Source organism: Eurosta solidaginis, chromosome 4 (assembly GCF_040869045.1).
Source record: "Eurosta solidaginis isolate ZX-2024a chromosome 4, ASM4086904v1, whole genome shotgun sequence".
Lineage (NCBI taxonomy): Eukaryota > Metazoa > Arthropoda > Insecta > Diptera > Tephritidae > Eurosta > Eurosta solidaginis.
In genome coordinates, this window is record NC_090322.1 from 142,426,849 (window position 1) to 142,449,924 (window position 23,076).

The 23,076-nt window shown below is 37.3% G+C and overlaps 3 protein-coding genes across 8 annotated transcripts in view; 1 reads left to right on the plus strand and 2 right to left on the minus strand.

The window, feature by feature from the left end:
- Septin4 (septin 4) overlaps positions 1-23,076 on the minus strand; it is a 385,838-nt gene that overhangs the window by 222,098 nt on the left and 140,664 nt on the right. The gene's annotated exons all lie outside the window — the stretch shown is intronic.
- LOC137250411 (carboxypeptidase D) overlaps positions 1-23,076 on the plus strand; it is a 346,211-nt gene that overhangs the window by 81,630 nt on the left and 241,505 nt on the right. The window lies entirely within an intron of this gene.
- LOC137248222 (serine protease SP24D-like) lies at positions 12,215-13,191 on the minus strand. Its single transcript, XM_067779099.1, has 2 exons — positions 12,970-13,191; positions 12,215-12,913 (listed from the first exon to the last, which is right to left on the minus strand). Exons 1-2 carry the CDS (start codon positions 13,164-13,166, stop codon positions 12,385-12,387), a joined length of 726 nt encoding a protein of 241 aa, XP_067635200.1. The 5' UTR covers positions 13,167-13,191; the 3' UTR covers positions 12,215-12,384.

A 23,076-nucleotide genomic window follows, 5' to 3' on the forward strand; every position in this document is an offset into this window, starting at 1 on the left:
CAGTATGATAGCTGCTATATTGTGGCGGTAGCGTGATCGCCTACGAAACCAAAGGTCCTGAGTTCAACACCCGGGAAAGCCAATATCAAACTCTTTAGGAAAATTTGTTTCAATAAGAAACAAGTAAGGACGGGACTGTCTTCGGCTGTGCCGAAGACTTCATACCTTTCATGAATGGGCTGAACAATAATCTTATCCCATTCGTAATCTCCAAATAATGTGCTGTATAAGATAAGAAATATATAGTGAACAGATGTACATACCTAAACGATTTTAAGATAAATATAAAAATATGGGAAATAACCCCGTTTTCTGAACGAACGGTTGTATGGGATATATATTATATATAGCTGCGATCGAAATGATTTTTACAGGAAATCGTATATGATATATTAGAATAAATATCACCAAGTTTAACGTTTTTATATTGGAAACTAAGGGAGATATGGCCGAAAATCTTTCTATCTGAACGATCGGTTGTATGGGATAGGTATATACTATATACATACATATAGCTCCGATCAAAGTGATTTTTTCAGAAAATCTTCTATGATATATTAGAATATATATCACCGAGTTTCACGTTTATACTTTCTACTAAATTGCTGCAGGAATGACCAAAATCGTCTTATCTGAAAGATCGGTTGTATGGGAGATATATGTTATAGTGGTCCGATCCTACCGGATCCGACAAATGTCTAATATAATCCAATAATACACCCTTATGCCAGATTTCATTGAGATATCTCAAAATTTGAGGGACTAGTTTGCGTTCAAACAGACAGACGGACATGGCTATATCAACTCAGTTCGTCGCCCTGATCAATTCGGTATACTTAATGATGAGTCTATCTTCTATATTTCTCAACGTTACAAACATCGGAGCAAAGTTAATATACCATTTCATTTTCATGAAAGGTATAAAAAATGTAGTTAAGTGGAGTCGCCCTTCAGCAGTGTTTTGGCACGCACACCGGGTGTATTTCTGTCAAGAAAATATTCACAGCGAGAAATCAACTGCTTGCAGATGCAGCTTGGATTTGGCATAAAACACGTTGGTCCCGGAAGAGAAGATCGGCCTTTATATCTTCGGAAGTATATTGCATTTGTTTTTAAATTTTTTATTATAGGCGAGAAGAGAACCGTACATCTAATATTATTCTATGGTTGATCGAGTTTAGTATATGCAGAGTTGTTGCGAATAACGTTTTAAGCAAAAAAAATCGTAATTTTTCTTACTCACCTAGTTAACCGTTCAAATGGTTATTGGCTAACGGGTGCCAATTGGCAGCACAGGGGAATTTAAAATATTTTCCACCTCAATAAAATTTAGACCACCAGCTATTCTTCTATTGAAATGACCATACAAGTTTGTCCTCTTCGAAAAAAAAAACTCCGTTGAATTAACCACAATGTGATAAACTTTCAAGAACACAAAATTGACATACTGAGTATAGCCATCATCCCGTCGCAAAGATCCTGAGCCAGATAAATAATTTTGCATATAAATGCAACAACAATAATTTGAGCCAGATGATTTGTTAATTACTTGTCTTTAGTTTGGCAACGCTGCCTTTAATAAACGTACTTTTTCAAAAATAGATGTCGCTGCTTAGGCTTTCGCTTATTCCGTATGATTTAAATGAAAAACAGCGGCGACATATGACTATCACATTTCATGCGTGCAAAAATATCACGACCTCTGCTTCTCAAGTCTCTCAATGATCCAGAGCATTTCCGTGAGAATTGAGCGTGATGCGGAGCTAGAAAACCCAATGGATGATGGCTATACTAGCTTCATTTCTTTCGGCGTAACATGATTTAGCGAGGGTAGCCGCTGTGGTTTAATTCGCTGGACTGTGTTCATGTCTCCTACAGCTCGTGCAGCTGGCTAAAATGTATTTCGATATATTCCATACGAATGGAATCTTTGATACTGCATAACTCTGGTAGTATTCATGCTAGAATATTGAATTTAAGTAAAGAGTTATATGAGGTCAATCCCTAACACCACCAAGAAAATGTGGGCTGAGGAAAATGGGGCGTGATACCTCCCACACAAATGGAATATTTTATACTGCATATCTCAGGATGTAGTAATAGCAGAATAAAACAAATTGGTAAAGATCTATGTGACGTTAAGTCCTAACAGCATCAGTAAAATATTGAAATGGGGGAAAAGGATGCGGGCACCTTCCCTTGAATTGGGATTTTTCAAAACTATGGCTGCCGGACAAACTTAGGTTACTTTAACACCTAAAGTTTCACTGCAGAGTTGGCTTTTGCTGTTATTCCTTTTGGATGTTTAGTAATATTTTGGGGATTTGTAATTTTTATGATTGATATTTTTGGATGCTCCTAGAGTAACCGTAATCGTGGAAGAATCTGAAGCTGTGAACTATCCGGTCGAGTCTATCAACTCTTTGGAGCCATCAAGAGCTCATTCTCATCGATTGATCCTCAAAAAAGGGTCCATAATAACTATGTTTCGTAATATGAATACTAGTCGCTTATGTAGCAGGAAAAGGCTTATTATCACAAAGCTTTTAAACAAAGCCAAATACACAACCTTAAAAGAAATTCAAAATTTGCTTATACTATTTTGCATATTTTTTATAGAAAAGGGGGTAAAACCCATAAGCTTGAAATAAAATATTTTTCGGTACTTTTCGTCGCCAACACGTAGAGACCCGTAATTTCTAAGAACTTTTCTCTCGAGCACACTCAGAACCGCCTGATCTGATGTTGTCGTGGTCCATGATTCTGCACCATATAGTAGAACGGGCGCGTTTTCCGAGAGAGGAGTTCACGTTTCAATTGCATACTCGGTCTAAAGTAGTATTTTTTGGCAAGAGTGATTCTTCCCTGGATTTCAGTGCTGACCTTCAAGTTTTTGTTAATGCGGGTTCTCACATGGACGATATCCTTTAATATTTGAAACTTTGCTTCATTATAGCAAATACTTCGGTTTGCCCTCAACCACTATCAAACCCAACTTTTCTCCTTCTTTTCCAGCTTAGGGCTCAGGCCGATAATATCAATGCCGTCAGTGTAAGCCACGCTATTACACCGGTCAACAACATTTTTGTACATGGGTCGTGCGTATATTTTTATTATTGCTTTTGCACCCGGAAATAGGAATATGAACATAAAAAATTGTTTGATTTGGCTTTGTTCGAAAAAAATGAGAAAAACGAAAAACATGAAAATTCATCAAAATTTGACATAGATTTGATTTATTCTAGTATAGTAAAAATCAATTTAAGATTTATTCTTATAAATTTAGTTTTAGAATACAGCTTAAATGTTTAAAAATGCTTTTTCCTGCTTTTCCTGCCATATTCGGTAACATTTTCTCTTATTAACGTCCCATCATGCTTTCCGTATACTGGCCTTGGTAGCGTTTCTCAAACTCCATTATATCTTGATGGAATCGCTCCCCGTGTTCTTCTGAATAAGCTCCCATATTATCTTTGAATTAATCCAGATGTGAATGTAACATGTGCATCTTTAGCGACATTCTACATCCGATGGCGGAAAAATTCGTAATCATGCCATTTATCAGCTCATCATAATTTTCATCCCTATGATTTCCAAGAAAGCCATGAACTACTGCTCAGTACGTTCAGGCCAATGTTTTTGGCGATAGTGGGCGGCATCATTTCTGCTATCCTATAGCAAAGATAACAGGAGTGTTTGGTATATCCACCTTGCATTCCAGTAAAAAAACAAACCATCTTGAAGTCTCCAATAACTTCCCACTTGTATTCCGTATATTTGATTGCAGTTAATAGCACTTTAATACTGTCATAATTTTCTTTGAGATATATGGAACATGCCAGTGGAATAGATGGAAATTTGTTCCCATTGTGTAGTAGAACTGCTTTTAGACTTTTTGTTGAGCTGTCGATAAAGAGGCGCCATTCATTTGTTTACAAGGAATTCCAATTGCTTCAAATAAACCTTTCACGTCATAGCAAAAACATAGTCCATCTTCCTTACTGTAGAAACAAGAAAATTCTTCATGACGCTTTCTTTGTCGAGATATTCGAACATCAGAAGTAAGTAAATTTCGTTGTTTAAGCCGCGATGCTAATAACTCTGCTTTGTCTATTGATATACATATTTAAGTCTCTTATTAAGTCATTGAGATCTTCAGAGTGGATGGTATTCCAGGTTCAAATTCGGAATGTATGGATGCAGATGAACTCGGTGTTTGAAAGCTGCCTTGAGGGAATAGTTGCTTTTCCAACACAGGTGGATCAGGTACAGGATTTTGTTCCGAATGTGGTACTGGAGCGGATGTCAATGGTAGTTCCGGATATATTGTTTTCCTTAAACGTTTTCCTTTCAGTAGTTTCACTACACAAAAATAGCAATCAGTGTCATGATTATTCGGTTCCCTCCAAATCCTCGGCACAGCGAACTTCATGGCTCTTTTCTCACCCTGGTACCAAACTATAATAAAACGTAAAGCATTTCATAACAATTTCAGTTATTATGCAATTATATATATGTAGATATATGTATATATACAATAAAAAAGAGAAAATAAACTTACGCTCCAGAATGCTTCTGCAAGAGTTACATGAAACATGTGGAGCCCATTTTTTGTCCTGGTTTTTAACAGGTGGACCGAAGTAGGCTAGGTTGGGGTCGCAAATCCTTGTGTTTTTAGTTAAATCAAACTTTTTTGTCTTCTTTTAATACATTCGCCACATATATAACAAAACGAATTAGCCACTCGTTTACAACTTCTCGAAGACATCATTCCTCTGTGATATGCAAAAACATAGTGTCGCCCACAACAAGTGACCCAAGAAATTACAGCCTCTTAAAAAAACTTTACTTACAAAAACGCTATCATGTAGCCGGCATGCTCTATTGCTAGGCCTGCCAATCCGTCAGTAAAAGTTTCGATGAGTTTCTTAATATGTACTTAACGAATTGCCAAATCTACCTAAAATCATGTGTATCTGGGACCTTTTATCTCCTTTTTACTGTTTCTCCATTTTTTAGTTTTTTTTTTTTAAGATGAGTATGTTGTGCTTTAAGTAGATCTTTTTTCGATGCATCGCTGCATCAGGTAGCTACCTGCCGCCCTCTATCGACCGAAATATCGCGAAAGGACCTTCATTAGCCTGGTGCAAAAATGCAAAATTTTCAAATCGCTACAACTTCTACAAAACCAAATATTTTTGATTCGTAATTGCATTTTTTTTATAGAATTTTTTTTTGTTGACCTGTGTTATAGAACAGGGAGTGGGAGTGGAAGTTGGAGTGCGAGTTGGAGAGGGAGTGGGACTGAGACTGGGAGTGGAAGTGGAAGCGGGAGTGGGAGTGGGACAAGGCTCAGTTTTTGAATACAGACAAACCAATTTTCAGGCAAGACAAAGTCTGTCGGCTACACTAGTCCCGTTATAAAACGATTATCTATATATATAAAAAGAAGTGTACATTTTGATTGTCACTCCATAACTCGAGAACGGATAGAAAGATTGGCATGAAATTTTTAGGAAAGATACAGGAAGGAGAGATGATGGTTAGTTGATTTTGAAATCCGAAATCGGTTTAGCCATTCTTGAGTTATGATTTTTTTATAGAAAAAATTCAAAATATAATATAAAAATAAGTCGGGTTTTCTTTCCTGACGCTATAACTCCAGAACGCACCAACGGATTTCCATGGTTTTGCATTCGTTGGAAAGGTCTCGTACTCCGTGAGGTGTATAGCAAAGAAAATTCAGTATCAACGAACAGGGTCTCGAGATATAGGCCAAAACGTGGACCCGGATACACCTAGAATGTGTTTTTACATTATGGGTATCAAATTGAAGCTATTGCTGTATGCTATAGTACAGAGTAAGGTGACTAGGATCTCGAGATATAGGCCAAAACGTAGACCCGGATACACCTAGAATATGTGTGTATTATGGATATCAAAAGAAAGCTGTTGCTGAGAGGTCTAAAGTAATTTTTATTGTGATATTCGATTTATTCGCATCTACCTGGAAAAACTGATAAAATACATGCGAGGCCGAAATAAAGACAGGAATTAATAATACCCGCATATCTATTTACATACGTCCTATTCGATTTGCCTGAAATTTTGTATATAAATTTGCCTATATTAGTATTGACCAGAGACGGACTGTGACTGGGATTAGGACTAGGACTGGGACTGAGACTGAGACTCGGAGTGGGACTGGGACTGAGACTCGGAATGGGACTGGAACAAAATGCATACCACCCTCTGGGACTGGACTGGCCATAAAATATGAAGAATTTACCTGCATTTTTTAAATATTATCTAGAAGTATTGACGCCTGCTCCTCTGCTCTTCTCTAACCACTACTTTTCTCCCTGTACCTTCCTTTATTCCTCTACGCCTCCATCTTCATTTTATACTCCAATAAGCAGTATTGCAAAATGGTGTTTATTAGACTACTTTGGGAGTAGTACAATTATACTTCACAATTATACATCACTTCACAACTAATAGCGTGTTTAAATCAAACTGATTACTGATTCCTAAGGTCTAGTCATTTCGCGAAAATCTGTTCGAGAACAGTTGTATCTCATACTTGGTATACTTGAAGTGTATGATTTTCTTATAGCCATATGCGTGTGTATGTGCGAGTAACTACTTCGACTGATGACTACATCTGTGTGTGTGAGAAATCTCTTCGTTGCCTTGTACATAATAGAGGTTTACGCCGATCCCTTTATCGGCGGCGGCGGCGTGGGCGGCACGCCGGCGTACGCCGGTGTTCTTACTTTAAAACCCTTGATTTTTCTATTTAAAAATATAATATTTAGGAAAGGTTTTGTTTGTATGTATTTAAGGAAATCAACGTTTTGGCCATTTCGGAAAGATTCGGGGTTCTTCCTTCAAAATCTCGCAGATCGTTCAACAATTTTCAGGAGTAGCTCCCTCGTTCACTTACTCCAGAGAGGCTTCGAACCTAACCCCGGATTGGTACTACTGCGTCTTCTGAAAAGAAATAGACATACATAAAATGGTCACACTTTTATCTGTATGTATATCTTGTGCAAAGCGTAGTTTCACCTAGGGTTAACTCCTAATAATCGTCGCGAACACAATTTCATTAAATTGTATGTGGCTCCTTGGCAGTCACGCACAAAGGCGACTTACGATTGCTATTAATGGTCTATTAATACTCATGACTCTCGTGGCGCAGGGCGCCTCCAGTTTTTTCGGCTGTTTTTAAGAGCTACAATTCCCGATGTTCGACTGTAGTAGCACACACGGTCATTAGTTCGACTGTCTTGGGAAAGCTTTTGCTTCACCACTTTGAGTATTCTTGCGAAGGACAAAGCCTCACCTGGTAAATATATGTGCCTACGTATTCACATTTTTAAAAGGAGCCATAACGTGTAGGTGATATTTAAACTTGGTTGATAGGCTATAATCAATGTGATTCACTCCAAAGGACTAGTTTTGGATAAGGCCGCCAACTTTAGGAAATGTCCAACCCAGAGACTTGGGTGTTGAAGGATGAAGTGTGAAAATCAAAATTAAAATAGGTCACATTTTTTTCTCAACGAAATATCATAGAGTGTAAAATTTTGCGTCTGTGGTTTTCCTCGCGTGCAAAAATGTGCTCGAGCACAACTTTTTGCACAGTTTTTGCAACTATTTTAAAAATAGAATTTTTTTTCACAGAAATAAAAAAATGTGTCTTAAAGAGTTTTTAATTACAAGCAAATTGGTGTTTGAATTGTCAAAATCGGTGGAGCCTATCGGCTGCTATTCAACTTTAAATGAAAAAGGACAAAGAAAATTTAAATGACGATAATTAAGGATACAGTTTTTTTTTTTTGGAAAAATCGAAGAAGAGCATTTGTTTGTATTATCGATAGCTATCGAATAATACCTTTGTTGTTCAAAAATCAATTATGACGTTTTTCGGTGATCACTTTCAGAAATTTTCACTCTGTGTCTTTAAACATAACATTTATTTATATTGTTATTATTACATTGTTTTATTAAAATTATATGAGTATGAAATGTACACACCCATTGATGATAAAAGTACCAAATAAAAAATACAAAAAGTATTTAAATACAGAATACATACATACTTTCGAAAATACTTTGAAATCGAAAGCTTACATTTTGGTATTACTAAGCGCTGTACGCAAATCAAAAGCAAACATTTAAAAAAAATTTTGCATTTTTCTTGAGCATGAAAATAGCAGTAGGCACAAAATTTTGGCATTTCACGATGCATGGCCATTTATACATGAATATCGCTTTTATAAAAATAAAACAAAATATATGAAACTTTTTGATACCATCCCCTTCCCGATATTTTTGGCATTCGGCGGCGGCGTGCGAAGAACGACAAAAATCGGCGGCGGCGGCGGCGTTTATCGGCGGCGTATATCTCTAGTACATAAGTGTTGCCGTTTTTGTTTTTGTGATTATTTACTAACAGCATATTGATGTTAATATTCGCGACAATATGTACATACTAGCGTACCCGGCAGACGTTGTCATGCCCTATATTTGAAAAGTAAGCCTCCTTTCCGGCTTCCGCTCTCAACAGCAACGTAACTACTTTCCCTTCCGCTTCTACTTCTTATTTGTATGCTAACCTTATTCCCTTTGTCTCCTCTTCCTTCTCATTCTACTTGTGCCTCCCACTCGCAAACTCATTCTCATTCCACTCCGCCCTTACTATCACTCCCACACCTACTCTAATTCCCATTAAACATTCATTTCCTTCACCCAACTGTTTTGATATATGGAATCTATATACTAAATGTTGGATACCCGCTTCAGCTAATACGGAGAAAAAGTGAGTTTGAATATTACTAGTAGAAGGCGTGGCACAGCTCACTTTTCCAAAACTTTATATTACCATGGTAATGCATAAATATACCGGATGACCATTTGGACCTATTGTGAAAATTTTGTAAAGATCGGTTGATTACTTTAAAGCATATAAGACACACACACACATTCATTTTAATTTATAAAATGAGCATAAAAATTCTTAGCATTTTATGAACATTTTAAATTTAACAAGTAAGGATGGCTAAGTTCGGGTGTAACCGAACATAACATACTCAGTTGAGAGCTATGGAGACAAAATAAGGAAAATCAATCTGGGGTAACCCTGGAATGTGGTTGTATAACATGTGTATCAAATGAAAGGTATTAAAGAGTATTTTAAGAGAGAGTAGGCCATAGTTCTATGGATGAACGCCATTTAGGGATATCGCCATAAAGGTAGACCAGGGCTGACTCTAGAATTTGTTTGTACGATATGGGTATCAAATGAAAGGTGTTACTGAGCATTTTAAGAGGGAGTGGGCCTTAGGTCTATCGGTGGACTCCTTTTCGAGATGTCCCCATTAAGGTGGACCGGGGGTGATTCTATAATGTGTTTGTACGATATGGGTATCAAATGAAAGCTGTTAATGAGTATTTTGAAAAGGAGTGATCCTTAGTTCCATAGGTGGACGCCGTTTCGAGATATCGCCTTAAAGGTGGACCAGGGGTGTCTCTAGAATGTGTTTGTACGATATGGGAATCAAATGAAAGGTGTTACTGAGCATTTTAAGAGGGAGTGGGCATTAGGTCTATAGGTGGACGCCTTTTCGAGATATCGCCATTAGGGTGGGCCAGGGGTGACTAGAATGTTTGTACGGTATGGGTATCAAACGAAAGGTGTTACTGAGCATTTTAAGAGGGAGTGGGCATGAGGTCTATAGGTGGACGCCTTTTCGAGATATCGTCATTAGGGTGGGCCAGGGGTGACTCTAGAATGTGTTTGTACGATATGTGCATCAAACGAAAGGTGTTACTGAGCATTTTAAGAGGGAGTGGGCATTAGGTCTATAGGTGGACGCCCTTTCGAGATATCGCCATTAGGGTGGGCCAGGGTGACTCTAGAATGTGTTTGTACGATATGGATATCAAATGAAAGGTGGTAATGAGTATTTTAAAAAGGAGTAATCCTTAGTTCTATAGGTGGACGCCTTTTCGAGATATCGCCATAAAGCTGGACCAAGGGTGACTCTAGAATGTTTGTACGGTATGGGTATCAAACGAAAGGTGTTACTGAGCATTTTAAGAGGGAGTGGACATTAGGTCTATAGGTGGACGCCTTTTCGAGATATCGCCATTAAGGTGGGCCAGGGGTGACTCTAGAATGTTTGTACGATATGGGTATCAAACGAAAGGTGTTACTGAGCATTTTAAGAGGGAGTGGACATTAGGTCTATAGGTGGACGCCTTTTCGAGATATCGCCATTAGGGTGGGCCAGGGTGACTCTAGAATGTGTTTGTACGATATGGGTATCAAATGAAAGGTGGTAATGAGTATTTTAAAAGGAAGTAATCCTTAGTTCTATAGGTGGACGCCTTTTCGAAATATCGCCATTAGGGTGGGCCAGGTGTGACTCTAGAATGTTTGTACGATATGGGTATCAAACGAAAGCTGTTACTGAGCATTTTAAGAGGGAGTGGGCATTAGGTCTATAGGTGGACGCCTTTTCGAGATATCGCCATTAGGGTGGGCCAGGGGTGACTCTAGAATGTTTGTACGATATGGGTATAAACGAAAGGTGTTACTGAGCATTTTAAGAGAGAGTGGACACTAGGTCTATAGGTGGACGCCTTTTCGAGATATCGCCATTAGGGTGGGCCAGGGGTGACTCTAGAATGTTTGTACGATATGGGTATCAAACGAAAGGTGTTACTGAGCATTTTAAGAGGGAGGGGGCATTAGGTCTATAGGTGGACGCCTTTTCGAGATATCGCCATTAGGGTGGGACAGGGGTGACTCTGGTATGTTTTTGTACGATACGGATATCAAATTAAAGGTATTAATGAGGGTTTTAAAAGCGAGTGGCCCTTAGATGTATATGTGAAGGCGTTCTTGCGATATCGACCAAAATGTGGACCAGGTGATCCAGAAAATCATCTGTCGGGTACTGCTAATTTATTTATATATGCAATACCACTAACAGTATTCCTGCCAAGATTCCAAGGGCTGTTGATTTCGCCTTGTAGAACTTTTTCATTTTCTTCTACTTAATATGGTAGGTGTCACACCCATTTTACAAAGTTTTTTCCAAAGTTATATTTTGCGTCAATAAACCAATCCAGTTACCATGTTTCATCACTTTTTTCGTATTTGGTATAGAATTATGGCATTTTTTTCATTTTTCGTAATTTCCATATCGATAAAGTGGGCGTGGTTATGGTCAGATTTCGCCCATTTTTTATACCAAGAAAAAGTGAGCTCAGGTAAATACGTGGGCTAAGTTTAGTAAAGATATATCGGATTTTGCTCAAGTTATTGTGTTAATGGCCGAGCGGAAGGACAGACGGTGGACTGTGTATAAAAACTGGGCGTGGCTTCCACCGATTTCGCCCATTTTCACAGAGAACAGTTACCGTCATAGAATCTATGCTCCTACCAAATTTGAGAAGGATTGATACATTTTTGTTCGACTTATGGCAATAAAGGTATTCTAGACAAACTAAATGAAAATGGGCGGAGCCACGCCCATTTTGAAATTTTCTTTTATTTTTGTATTTTGTTGCATCATATCATTACTGGAGTTGAATTTTGACTTAAGTTACTTATATACAGTAAAGATATTAAATTTTATGTTAAAATTTGAATTAAAAAATTTTTTTTTTTTAAAAAGTGGGCGTGTTCTTCATCCAATTTTGCTAATTTTTATTTAGCACATATAGAGTAATAGTAGTAACGTTCCTGCCAAATTTCATCATGATATCTTCAACGACTGCCAAATAACAGCTTGCAAAACTTTTAAATTACCTTCTTGTAAAAGTGGGCGGTGCCACGCCCATTGTCCAAAGTCTTACTAATTTTCTATTCTGCGTCATAACGTCAACCCATCTACCAAGTTTCGTCGCTTTATCTGTCTTTTGTAATGAGTTATCGCACTTTTTCGGTTTTTCGAAATTTTCGATATCGAAAAAGTGGGCGTGGTTATAGTCCGATATCGTTCATTTTAAATAGCGATCTGAGATGAGTGCTCAGGAACCTACATACCAAATTTCATCAAGATACCTCAAAATTTACTCAAGTTATCGTGTTAACGGACGGACGGACGGACGGACGGACGGACGGACGGACGGACATGGCTCAATCAAATTTTTTTTCGATCCTGATTATTTTGATATATGGAAGTCTATATCTATCTCGATTCCTTTATATATGTACAACCAACCGTTATCCAATCAAACTTAATATACTCTGTGAGCTCTGCTCAACTGAGTATAAAAATTAAAAATCTGTGCAAACAGAAATCCTGGAAAGTTTAGATTTGTCGTGACTTTTTTAAAAATTAACACGTGTTTCGAAATTCATATTATTTATATATCCGAGTGCGCTCTTATCCAGTCCAAATGTGTAGAGATCTTTGCAAAACCATCGGGATAATCAACGCCACAATGAGCTCCAACCACGAAGCTTGCCACGGCCACTAGCTTGTCGGCCAGAATTGCCGGACCACCAGAGTCGCCACAACAGACACCATTATTAACCGGACGTGCTAAACAATATATATCAGGACTATCCAAAACGATTTTGTCATAACATGCTGATCTTGACAAAACCTTTTCGGTAGTATATTGCAATTTTGTCGCTAAGGCGCCAAAGGGCGACTGTCGTCCCCACCCAGCTATAGTCACTGTTGTGCCGACAGGTACTACGGAGGTATCCAATGTGATAGCTTTTATAGTGTTTGAATAAATGAGCGCTGTTTTCAAGCGAAGAATTGATAAATCATGTAAGTCATTAAAATAATTCTCATTAGCAACGAATTCAGCAACTTTAGCGATTACTCCACCACACAGGTGATTATTGGAACCCGCACGAATAGTATATTTTTTGACGTCTCTCCTGTAAAGATTAAAATGTAAGTATGGATTCGCTGTGTAAATCGATAAAAACATTACAAGATAAAGTTGCCATTGCCATCAAAGTGGCCAATACAATGTGCGGCGGAGAGTACATATCGATTACTTAAAATCGATCCACCACACTGATGTACACCCATCCGTATTACGGATACTATAAATGGAAACTGTCCTATTGCGGCGTCATTACCATTAAGTATACGCATGTCAATGGACGGTTTAGCGCTAGTCGACATTACTATCACGAAACAGAGTGCAATAATGGCGAATACTTTGCACATACTTCCTGATGTTTAAGAAAGAAACTGAAACGTGTCTAATTTATATAGGCAAAGTAGTTTAATAAGATTTGAAAAAGAAAGTATGCTCTCTTATACTTGAAGGTGGCGGGTGCTGTATTAGCATATATCTGCCTTTTTATTTTCTGTCCAATATCGAGATATGTTATCTTTTTGCGACATTTACTACACTATACGACAAATTACTTTTTCTGGACCAAACCAATTTATTTTTAACCATAAGCAAACAAGTAATTTCTCTCTTTTTCGAAGTAAGCCTCCAAAATATACATGTTGACCTTCGAAGTTCGAAAATTGGGTCATTTTAAAAGGTTTTTATTATTTATTGTGTTAAAAATATCAACAAAAAAAAATTTATACACATAATTAGGTAAGACTAGTGATAGAACTTTCAGAAAAAGTATCGATACCTCTTAGAAAAAGTACCGTTTTTGGTACTCATAAAAAATACTCGAATCAAAGTATCGATGCTAGTAATTATACCAAAAGTGAAGAAACTTTTTTTTTTTTAAGTTTAAGTTTGGCCGAAACAGAACATTATATACTACATGTTGTTTAAGGATACATTTAAAGAGAAACGTCACGAACACTAAAAGATTTAAAATATTTTTGATCGACTTATGGCGTCTAAAAAAAATGTCTCTTAGAAAAGAGATGTTCTAAACGTGGTCGCCCCTCGGCAGTAGTTTGGCAAGCACTCCGAGTGTACTTCTCGCATGAAAAGCTTCCCAGTGAAGATTCATCTGCCTTGAAGATGTCGTTCAAAATCGTCATAAATATGTAGCACGACGCTAATTGGAAGGGAAACTGGGTTTATAATCTCATCGGAGGTAAATCGCGTCAAGTATTTTTATGGCATCAAAAGTTTTAGGGGGAGATTATCTAAATAGAACTTTAAATAGAACTTATCTCCTTTGCACTGCAATATCTCTATTGGTTGTTATTGCTGTAACAGTGCTTCGCCCCCTCCAATTGGTACGACCACGCACAAATTGTCATCAATTTCCTTTAACGGGAGTCCAAGGAAACCTGCAGTTCCAAGAGGGGTGGACCACAGAGAAAGGGGTGTTATACGCGATGGTTGGTGATGCCGATGGTGGGGACATACTGCAAGCAGGACATACATTATGTATGTCGGGATTGATTCTGGATAAAGATTTAAACCTGTTACAGTATCCAGATCGAAGTTGAGCTAGTGTGTCTCCCTAGGTAGATTGATCTCCTCCTTTGCGAGTTGAGGGTATTCAACTTTAAGAACGGGTTTCGCCGGGCAATTTCACGCCTTTTCGTGGATATCAGTGGGGACCTTCTTGTTAAGATGTCTGTTGGGGTACCTAGGTTTCTGTATATTTAACAGAAACTATTTGTTCAGCATTTCATTTCTCTCCCTAATGGGGTGTACTCTCATCTCACTATGTAGGAGGGGCTCTGTGGACATAAGAAGACAGCCCGTGTCGGTTCTGAGAGCGGTGTTTTGACAGGCCTGTATTTTTTTCCACTGAGTAAAATTAAGGCTCGGCGACCACATCGGAGACGCGTAGCATGCAAGCGGCCAGCCAATTGCTTTGTAAGTGGTACTTAGCGTTTCTTTATCTTTACCCCAATTGCTGCCGGCAAGAGATTTAAGAATTTTGTTACGGCTCTGAATTCTAGGTACAATTCATATATAGTCATCGATGGGTGGGACGGGACCTGTAGCCATTATCGCGCAGTCATCGGCGTAGGAAACAATGGTAACTGCTATCGGCGTATCCTAACGAATTGTGGTATAAGGATTCTTTTTGTAACAAAAACTGTTTCTTGTAAAAATTAGCAAAATCGGTTGGAAGCCACGATCGGCTTTCTTTTACACAGCCGTTTGTCTGTCTTTCCGTCCGCTAACATAAAAAGCAAACATTGTGATATCTTCACAATATTTAGTACACGGACTTATCTGAACTCAAAATATATTAGTATATAATGAAAATGAGATAACATACACGCCTGCTTTTTCAATTTGCCCTCTTCCTCTGCTTCCGTCAGCGGGTTTCGATAAGAATATATTTTTTCATTCCCAGGACATGGCCTAGCCAGTGTTGTCGCTGTGTTTTAACTCGCTGTACTATGTTGATGCCTTCATAAAGCTTGTGTAGCCCATCATTAGCTCTTCTTCGCTACTCGCCACCGCCAACGTCTAGAGGCCTGCACATTTTATAAACAACTTTTTCTCGAACACTTCCAGAGCCGCCTTATCTGATGCTGCCATAGTCCATGCTTCTGTGCCATATACAAGTACGGGTACGATAAGTGACTAGCCGTGTATGATCTTCGTTTGTCGAGAGACGACTTTATTTAATTTTGTCCTCATTCATCATCAAAACCATATTTTCTAGCAGAACTTACGGAGCGGGTGTACAAGACGGTGATGGTGAATTAGAGAAACCGCACGATAGGTCCTTCCCAATTCTGGCTGAGCTTATGGTATTGCTCAAGTCATTATGCACAGCAGTATAAGTTTTGTGGGCAAACCAAATTCAGACACAGCAACATATAGGCAAATTTTTTCCCGCTGTCAGAGGAGCTTTTAAAATGATGTCTTAATTTTTTTTTTTCGCGGTTGTTTTTTTTTTACATTTCCGCATAATGAAAAAATGAGATTTACCAGGTCTAATGACGCATTGATAAGGTCCATTCAGCCGATTCGCAGTGGATTATATTTTTTTGCACAATACGCTTAGTAGGACCCTATATGTCTGATACAGAAGGCTGAGTCCATGATGGTTGGCTCAGTTTCTTGTACTTGGCAAAAAACATTTATACTCCAATCATCCTGAATCTGTTTATTGCTATTCTGACTTCGCCATAGTCGTGTATGACAACATAAATTCCATCATCATCGATTGCGGGCATCCTGTTCCTCGGGCCATTTAAGAGCACAGAGACGTGTTCGCTCCATAATCTAAGAACTATCTGGACATGGGTTACCAGGTCGGAGTTTGCCTGAGCCCTAAAACCTTCTAAACTCTTTAGTAAAATTTGCGCGTATTATTCGTTTAATGCGCCTACAAAAATATGAATTAATATTTTTGTAACAAAGAACCAAACAGTCCAGGAGACGAACTGTCATTACCCTGTATACTGCGGTTAGCACATATATTTGCTGGTTTAAGATAAACACTGTTTGAAGGCCGATATCAACACTGTATGAAATAGACAAAATATTTCAGTAGTATCCCAACTAGCTTTAATGGTGTTGGAAAAAACGAGCGGTGTTTCCAAGCGAAAAAATGATAAATCATTATAAATATTAAAGTATTTCTCATGAGCCACAAATTCGGAGAAAGAGACTGACAAAAAGATAGAGTTAGAGGTATATAGAGAGAGGAAGAAAGAGACGTTGAGAAAGAGAGAGGTAGAACGAGGAGGGAATAAAAGTATAAGGAAAAGGGGGGAAAGAGGGGTAGGAGAGTAAGAGGTAAAATCTTATGTAGATAGACACAAGTTAGGGCAGAACAACGTCTACCGCATTGTTTACTATATAGTTTGGCAGCTTAAATAGAGATTATGTTGCGAATAGTGTGGAAGTCAGTGGACTAGGCAGCATAGATGAATGGATTTGCAACTCTTTGTTTCGAGAGAGCGCTGTCAAAATGCACATTTTTTATAACATTTATCAATGATGCCACTCCTGAATCTGATCTGAAAATGTATAGTTTCAATCATTTAATAAAATGATAGTCGTAAAATATTTATTTCCTTAAAGTTATTTTACAATAATACGACTAGTTAGAATTAAATATAAACAAATCTAAGTAAAATTTACATTTCGATTAAATTAATTAGTCAAATATTGTAACGCATTTAACTCGCAGTGAAAACCATATATTCTTTTGAAATTTCAGTAAATCGGACCTATGATATAATAGTTAACATTATTTAATGGATAGGGCTTATCCTACATTTCTGGCGTTCCAGGTTCTGTGATCAAAATGGACTGGTTGCATCGGGAGTTCATATTTACAAAACTTATTTTTAGTGATAACTTTTGAATGGGAAATAATATTTACCCTCCGCCTTCGAACTAATAATACTTACACTAAAACAAGTATTTTTATCCTTTTTCCCATAATTTTTGAACGCTATTCTACAGTTGTAGGTCAAACTAATGGTTACCAAAATTTTTGGCACGTTTTTCGTTTTGGCTGGCACATTTTTTGTTCTGGCACCCGCTTCAGCTGGCGCGAGGGATTTATCTGTGATTGTTGCCAGCAACAACTAGAAGATAAATCCCTCGTGAGAGCGAAAATATGAGAGCGTAAGCAAAAGATTCGTATCAATCTAATCTATGCTAGGCAGTCGAATGTCATATAATGAAAGAATGGTGTTCGGAGTTTTTTCAAAATTAAAAGAAAACATGTTAAAAGCTTTAATATAAATAAAACTATTGTTTTAATAACAACAAAAACGCCTTATATATTCTATATACATAAATTCGTAAGGATTATCTCACTTTAAAAATTGAGTTAAATAATCTAAAGTTTGTTTTTGAAATTGTGCGTGTGAATATGCGAATTTTCACCGATCAGCTGTTAGTTGCGCTACTTGGTAAAATTTACAATGGTCTACCGGGTCTGCCAGTTATTCAATATTGCTTCAAACTCATTTTTTTTTATAAAAAGAGTACAGTGATAACCAAAGCCTGAAAAGAAGCTATTTACGAGCTATCTACAAAATGGTTTCCAGCAAACCAATCTGCACTATTATCTGTGTATATATGTATATTTATATATGTTTTTAGAAAAAAAAAAAAAAAACTACTTTTGTATGGCATTGGCAGCAATATAGTTAGAGGTGGTGTAGGACAGTACCTGGCATATTCGCCAAATATAAGTTAGACTATTGCCAACTGTTATCTGTAACTACGAGCCGGACCCGTGCGCATCTTGCGCAACCGATATAAAAGTATCTTATCAAATATCAAGAGAAATCAGCTGTTCTATCAATCAATCAAAACTTACAGCTTGCGCTGCTATCTGGTGTATGGGAGCAACTGCGGCTAAAGCAGTGCAAATATTCACAATAGTGCCGTAGTACAAATAGATTTCTTTTTGTGCTCACAATCGTTTATTTTTAACAAATTATTTTAATAAAATATAGCTAAACAGAAGCACTACGACCAAAATTGCCCAAAGCTCGCTAATAGCACGAATCTCCATCGTTACAACCAAACCTTTATTTATAGATTTGGATTCCAAATAAGAGTGAAAAAGGAACCCTACATAAAAACAGAAATTAGAAATAATATAAATGATTATAGTGAAAAATATGCCCGATCTGCGATCTGAGCGAAAGGCGCATTACTTTTTGTAGTTAATTAGAAGTGAGTTACGTGCTGGAATCCCGTAAAGTTGTAAACAATTATTTTGCTTTTTTTTGGCAATTCTATCCATGAGAAAAATATTTAAATTTGAAATATAGTCCTACACCACCTCTAACTATATTGCGGCCAATGCCATACAAAAGTAATTACCTTTTTCCCCTCTTTTTCTCAGTCTCCTTCTCCTTTCATCTTTTCTAAAACACTTGTGCGTTGGGCTGGTACCTCATAAATTTTTAAGGGAAGTCGAAATCTTTGCCGTTTTTCTAGTGACATCTAGAAAATATTTACTATATATGCAATCCAATCATCATAATCCACGCGAAGGTATTTAGTTGTATATTAGGGTAATTGCCCGATTTTATTTTAAAATATGGGTCGGATTTCTTGAAACTGAAATACAAAATAATCTGCTTTTATTACTCGGGCCAACAGATTACAGACTTATCAAAACCTTTGGATACAGTCAACCATGGCACGTTACTGCAAGACTTGTAAGGGTCGCCTCTCCCTCATTATCTCAAAAGGTGGACCGAAAATTATCTGTCCGCTCGGCAATTCAAGATACTCCCTTCCAGTAGGACAATGTTTGCTCTTTATGTTTGCGGACGGAAGGACAGACAAACGGCTGTGTAAAAGAAAGCCGATCGTGGCTTCCAACCGATTTTGCAAATTTTTACAAGAAACAGTTTTTGTTACAAAAACAATCCTTATCCCACAATTCGTTAGGATAGGCCGATTTTTGTTCGATTTGTGGCGTTAATAGTATTATAGAGATTACCTAAAAAAGGGGCGGGCCACGCCAAAATTTTTCAAATTTAAATTTTTTTTACAAGAAACAGTTTTTGTTACAAAAACAATCCTTATCCCACAATTCGTTAGGATAGGCCGATTTTTGTTCGATTTTTGGCGTTAATAGTATTATAGAGATTACCTAAAAAAGGGGCGGGCTACGCCAAAATTTTTCAAGTTTAAATTTTTCTTCATTAGGTCAACCCCCCGACCAAGTTTCATCACTTTATAAGTCTTTCGTATTAAAATATCGCATTTTTATTAATTTTGGAAATGTTCGATATCGATTCGATTTCAATGCCAATGTACTCTAAGTCTAGGTAAGCCAGGGTACTAAATTTCGCAAAGGTGCTGTACTTTTGCTCAAGTTATCGTGTTAACGGACGGTCAGAACGCCACTTATTGTAGCTTCTAATGGCACTTTCACAATGTCAAAATAACGGCGTGGAGCAATTTTTCTGCTTCTTACTACCGATTCCGAGGTCAATCGCTTTATCGTCTGGCTTAGTCACTAACTTTTCGAATATGTGGTTGACAATAAAGTAGCCATAACTTTAGCTTTAGTGCAAGATTAAGATTAACAAGTAAGGAAGTCTAAGTTCGGGTGAAACCGAACATTACATACCCAGCTGTACACTTGAAATGCTGTTGTTGTTTGTCTTGTGTGCTTAATAGTGTAACAAGGCTGCGCAATAATACATATACATATGGTTCTATTCTGAACTAATTTTTCTTCGAGTTATGGCTCCCGAAACATGGAAAGTTGCTTAGTCATAAAAGGGGCGGTGCCACGCCTATTTTTTTTTAATTTAATTTTTTCCTATCCATTGTTATAAATCCACTTGGGAAATGAAATACCATTGATATAAAGCTCTTTTAATCAAAGATATAGCTTTTTTTATTCGTCCACGACCCTTTTAAAAATCGTTTATATAAAAGTGGGTGTGGTCGTTAACCCATTTCGTTAATTTTACTTAAAAGCATTCCTTATAGTAAAGACAAACTCTCTGCCGAATTTGGTTACGATAGGTTTAACGATTTTTGCTTTATGATTAATAATATTTGTAAAATTGATTTTATCAAAAGTGGGCGGTGCCACGCCCATTTAAAAATTTTTTTTTTTAAGTTTTATCAAGAGTCTCAATATTAGTCCACACGTCTAATTTCAACATTCTAGGTGTATTATTTACTAAATAATCAGGTTTTTTGTGTTTTCCAAAATGTTATATATATAAAAAGTGGGCGTGGTTATCATCCGATTTCACTCATTTTCAATACCAATCTATTCTGTATCCAGATAAGCTTGTGTACCAAATTTGGTGAAGACATTCCAATATTTACTCAAGTTATCGTGTTAACGGACAGACGGACGCACATGGCTCAATCAAATTTTTTTTCGATACTGATGATTTTAATATATGTAAGTCTATATCTCGATTCCTTTATACTTGTATAACCGACCGTTATCCAATCAAAGTTATAATACCCTGTGTACAATTACTGCTTTGTATAAAATAAGATATCACTCTAGGATTTATACAAGGGTGATCCCTCTCAATCTTGATTTTGCGAATAGGAAATATCCCGCTTTTGTTTATTTTGCTCAAAATTTATTCACATGACTGTTTGCTGGTGTATGCTTAATATTAACTAATTTAACAAATTCAACAAAAATATCGGTACCAGGTGAATAAATAACACTGTACAACACTCGGCTGGTTAATGCATCAAATACATTTTTTTTAAGGGAATGCTCCATAAGCATCAAGAACAGAGCCGAAAGGCCGGTGCAAGGCTGCGGTGTAACACATATTCATGTGTATACCGATGGTTCCAAATTAACGGAATGCGTCGGGTTTGTTGGTTACTGTGTCGATCCCGCAATAAGCAGATCCTACCGGCAGCCAGATCACTGCAGTGTCTTTCAGGCGAAAATTGTGGCGGTGAAGAAATCAGCAGAAATTCTGGAGAAAGCGTACTTAAGCTGGAGTCTCGCCATTATATATACTGATATTCAGGCGGCGATTAAGGCATCTCACACAGTACCTTATCAAGAAGTGTGCTGGAATGCAAAGAAGCATTACAGAGAGTTCGCTCCGGCCGGACCATACATCTATATTGGGTTTGAGGCCATAAAGGGATAGCAGGTAATGAAAAGGCCGATGAGCTAGCAAAGGAGCGCGCAGTACTCGATGAGTCGACGATAGTTGTCCCAATGCGTTTGGGAGACCGCAAAAGGAGACAGGAATTGCACATGATCCATCAAGTTGGAAAGGCGTGGACAAAAGAGCGGTGCTGCAAAATTTCTGCGATCTTGTGCAAATCCTACGATATAAGACTTACAAAGTGGCTCATATATCTGAAGAGAGAAGAGATAAAGTCTACGATGTGCATACTAACTGAAAGTTCAACGATACTTGTACGGTTAGAAATTAGAGTCTAAATTTTAAGCCATTCATCGGTTTAAGCAATTTTTCAAGATTTTTGATCTTAATTCAAAACTCTTCAATTTACTATACTGTTTTCTAATCTTATCGGGTTTAAATTTTACACTTAATAGTGCCGATTCCGAGGCCAATGATCTCGAAATTGTTTTAAAACGAACCCAAAAAGTTTAAGCAATTAAAACAAAAACGTGTTTACATTTCTGGTTTACTAACAAACCGCAATAGTTTTAATTTATTGGTGAAAATCTAAAAATAAAAAATTTCATTTATGAAAAGTGCTGCAAGTCAGAGATTATTTCGAAACATTGTGTTACACATACAAGATGTTATGATATGCTTTGCTAAATGGGATTACCCCGCTATGGTCGCCGAGCTTAATATTTACTTGCTAGAAGAAAATACAGGCCAATTAAAACACCGCTCACAAAAACGCTATGGGCTGTCTTCTATTGTCCCCAGAACACCATCTACACATTGGGTCGAGAGTACTCCCATTAGGAAGAAAATGAAATGCTGAACAAATAGTTTCTGTTGAATACCCAAAAATCTTGGCATACCAACGGACTTAAGAAGTCATCTTCGCAAGTATTATGAGGAAATGCAGCACCTGGAAACTCAGTCGTAAGAACACAAAAAGGGCCTCAGTGATATCCACAAAAAAGCGTGCGACCTCTATGTCAGGAGTTTTCTGGCGAACTACGTTCTTAAAGTTAAATACCCTGAACTCGCAGAAGAGGCATCTGGCATTTCAACGCGCTGGGATCGAATCCGCTACCTGACTTTGTTTTTTTTCCTTTGGCAAAACTTATAATGAAGTAGAAGTACGAAGTTCAAATAACCCTACATACAACTAAAGGAGCAGATACAATCGTCACATCTAGAAAGTAGTAATAGTAGAGTTATTTTATAATATTCCAGGACCTGGTTTTTGATAGCGTTATTCGGTTTGGTCGTTTAACAACATTCTAGTAACACTACGAACTTATTCGGTCTTACCTAATCTTGAATATAAAATTGTTTTTTTTTTTTTTTTGTTGATATTTTTAACACAATAAATAAAACACAAACACATTAGAATGGCCCAATTTAGGAAATTCGAAAGTCAGTACATATATTGTGAAAGCTTACTTCGAAAAACAGAGAAATTAATTGTTTTCTTATGGCAAAAAAGAAATCGGTTTGGTCCAGAAAAATTGATTTTGTCGTATAGTGTAGTTTAAGAGAGCATACTTTTTTTAAATCATATTTATCT

What these genes read in the sequence shown, in the direction of transcription:
- LOC137248222 (XM_067779099.1), bottom strand. Translation starts at nt 13,166, where the DNA reads ATGTCGACTAGCGCTAAACCGTCCATTGACATGCGTATACTTAATGGT. An exon ending in GGCAATGGCAACTTTATCTT is followed by an intron (nt 12,914 to 12,969) that starts GTAATGTTTTTA and finishes TAATCTTTACAG; the next exon opens with GAGAGACGTCAAAAAATATA.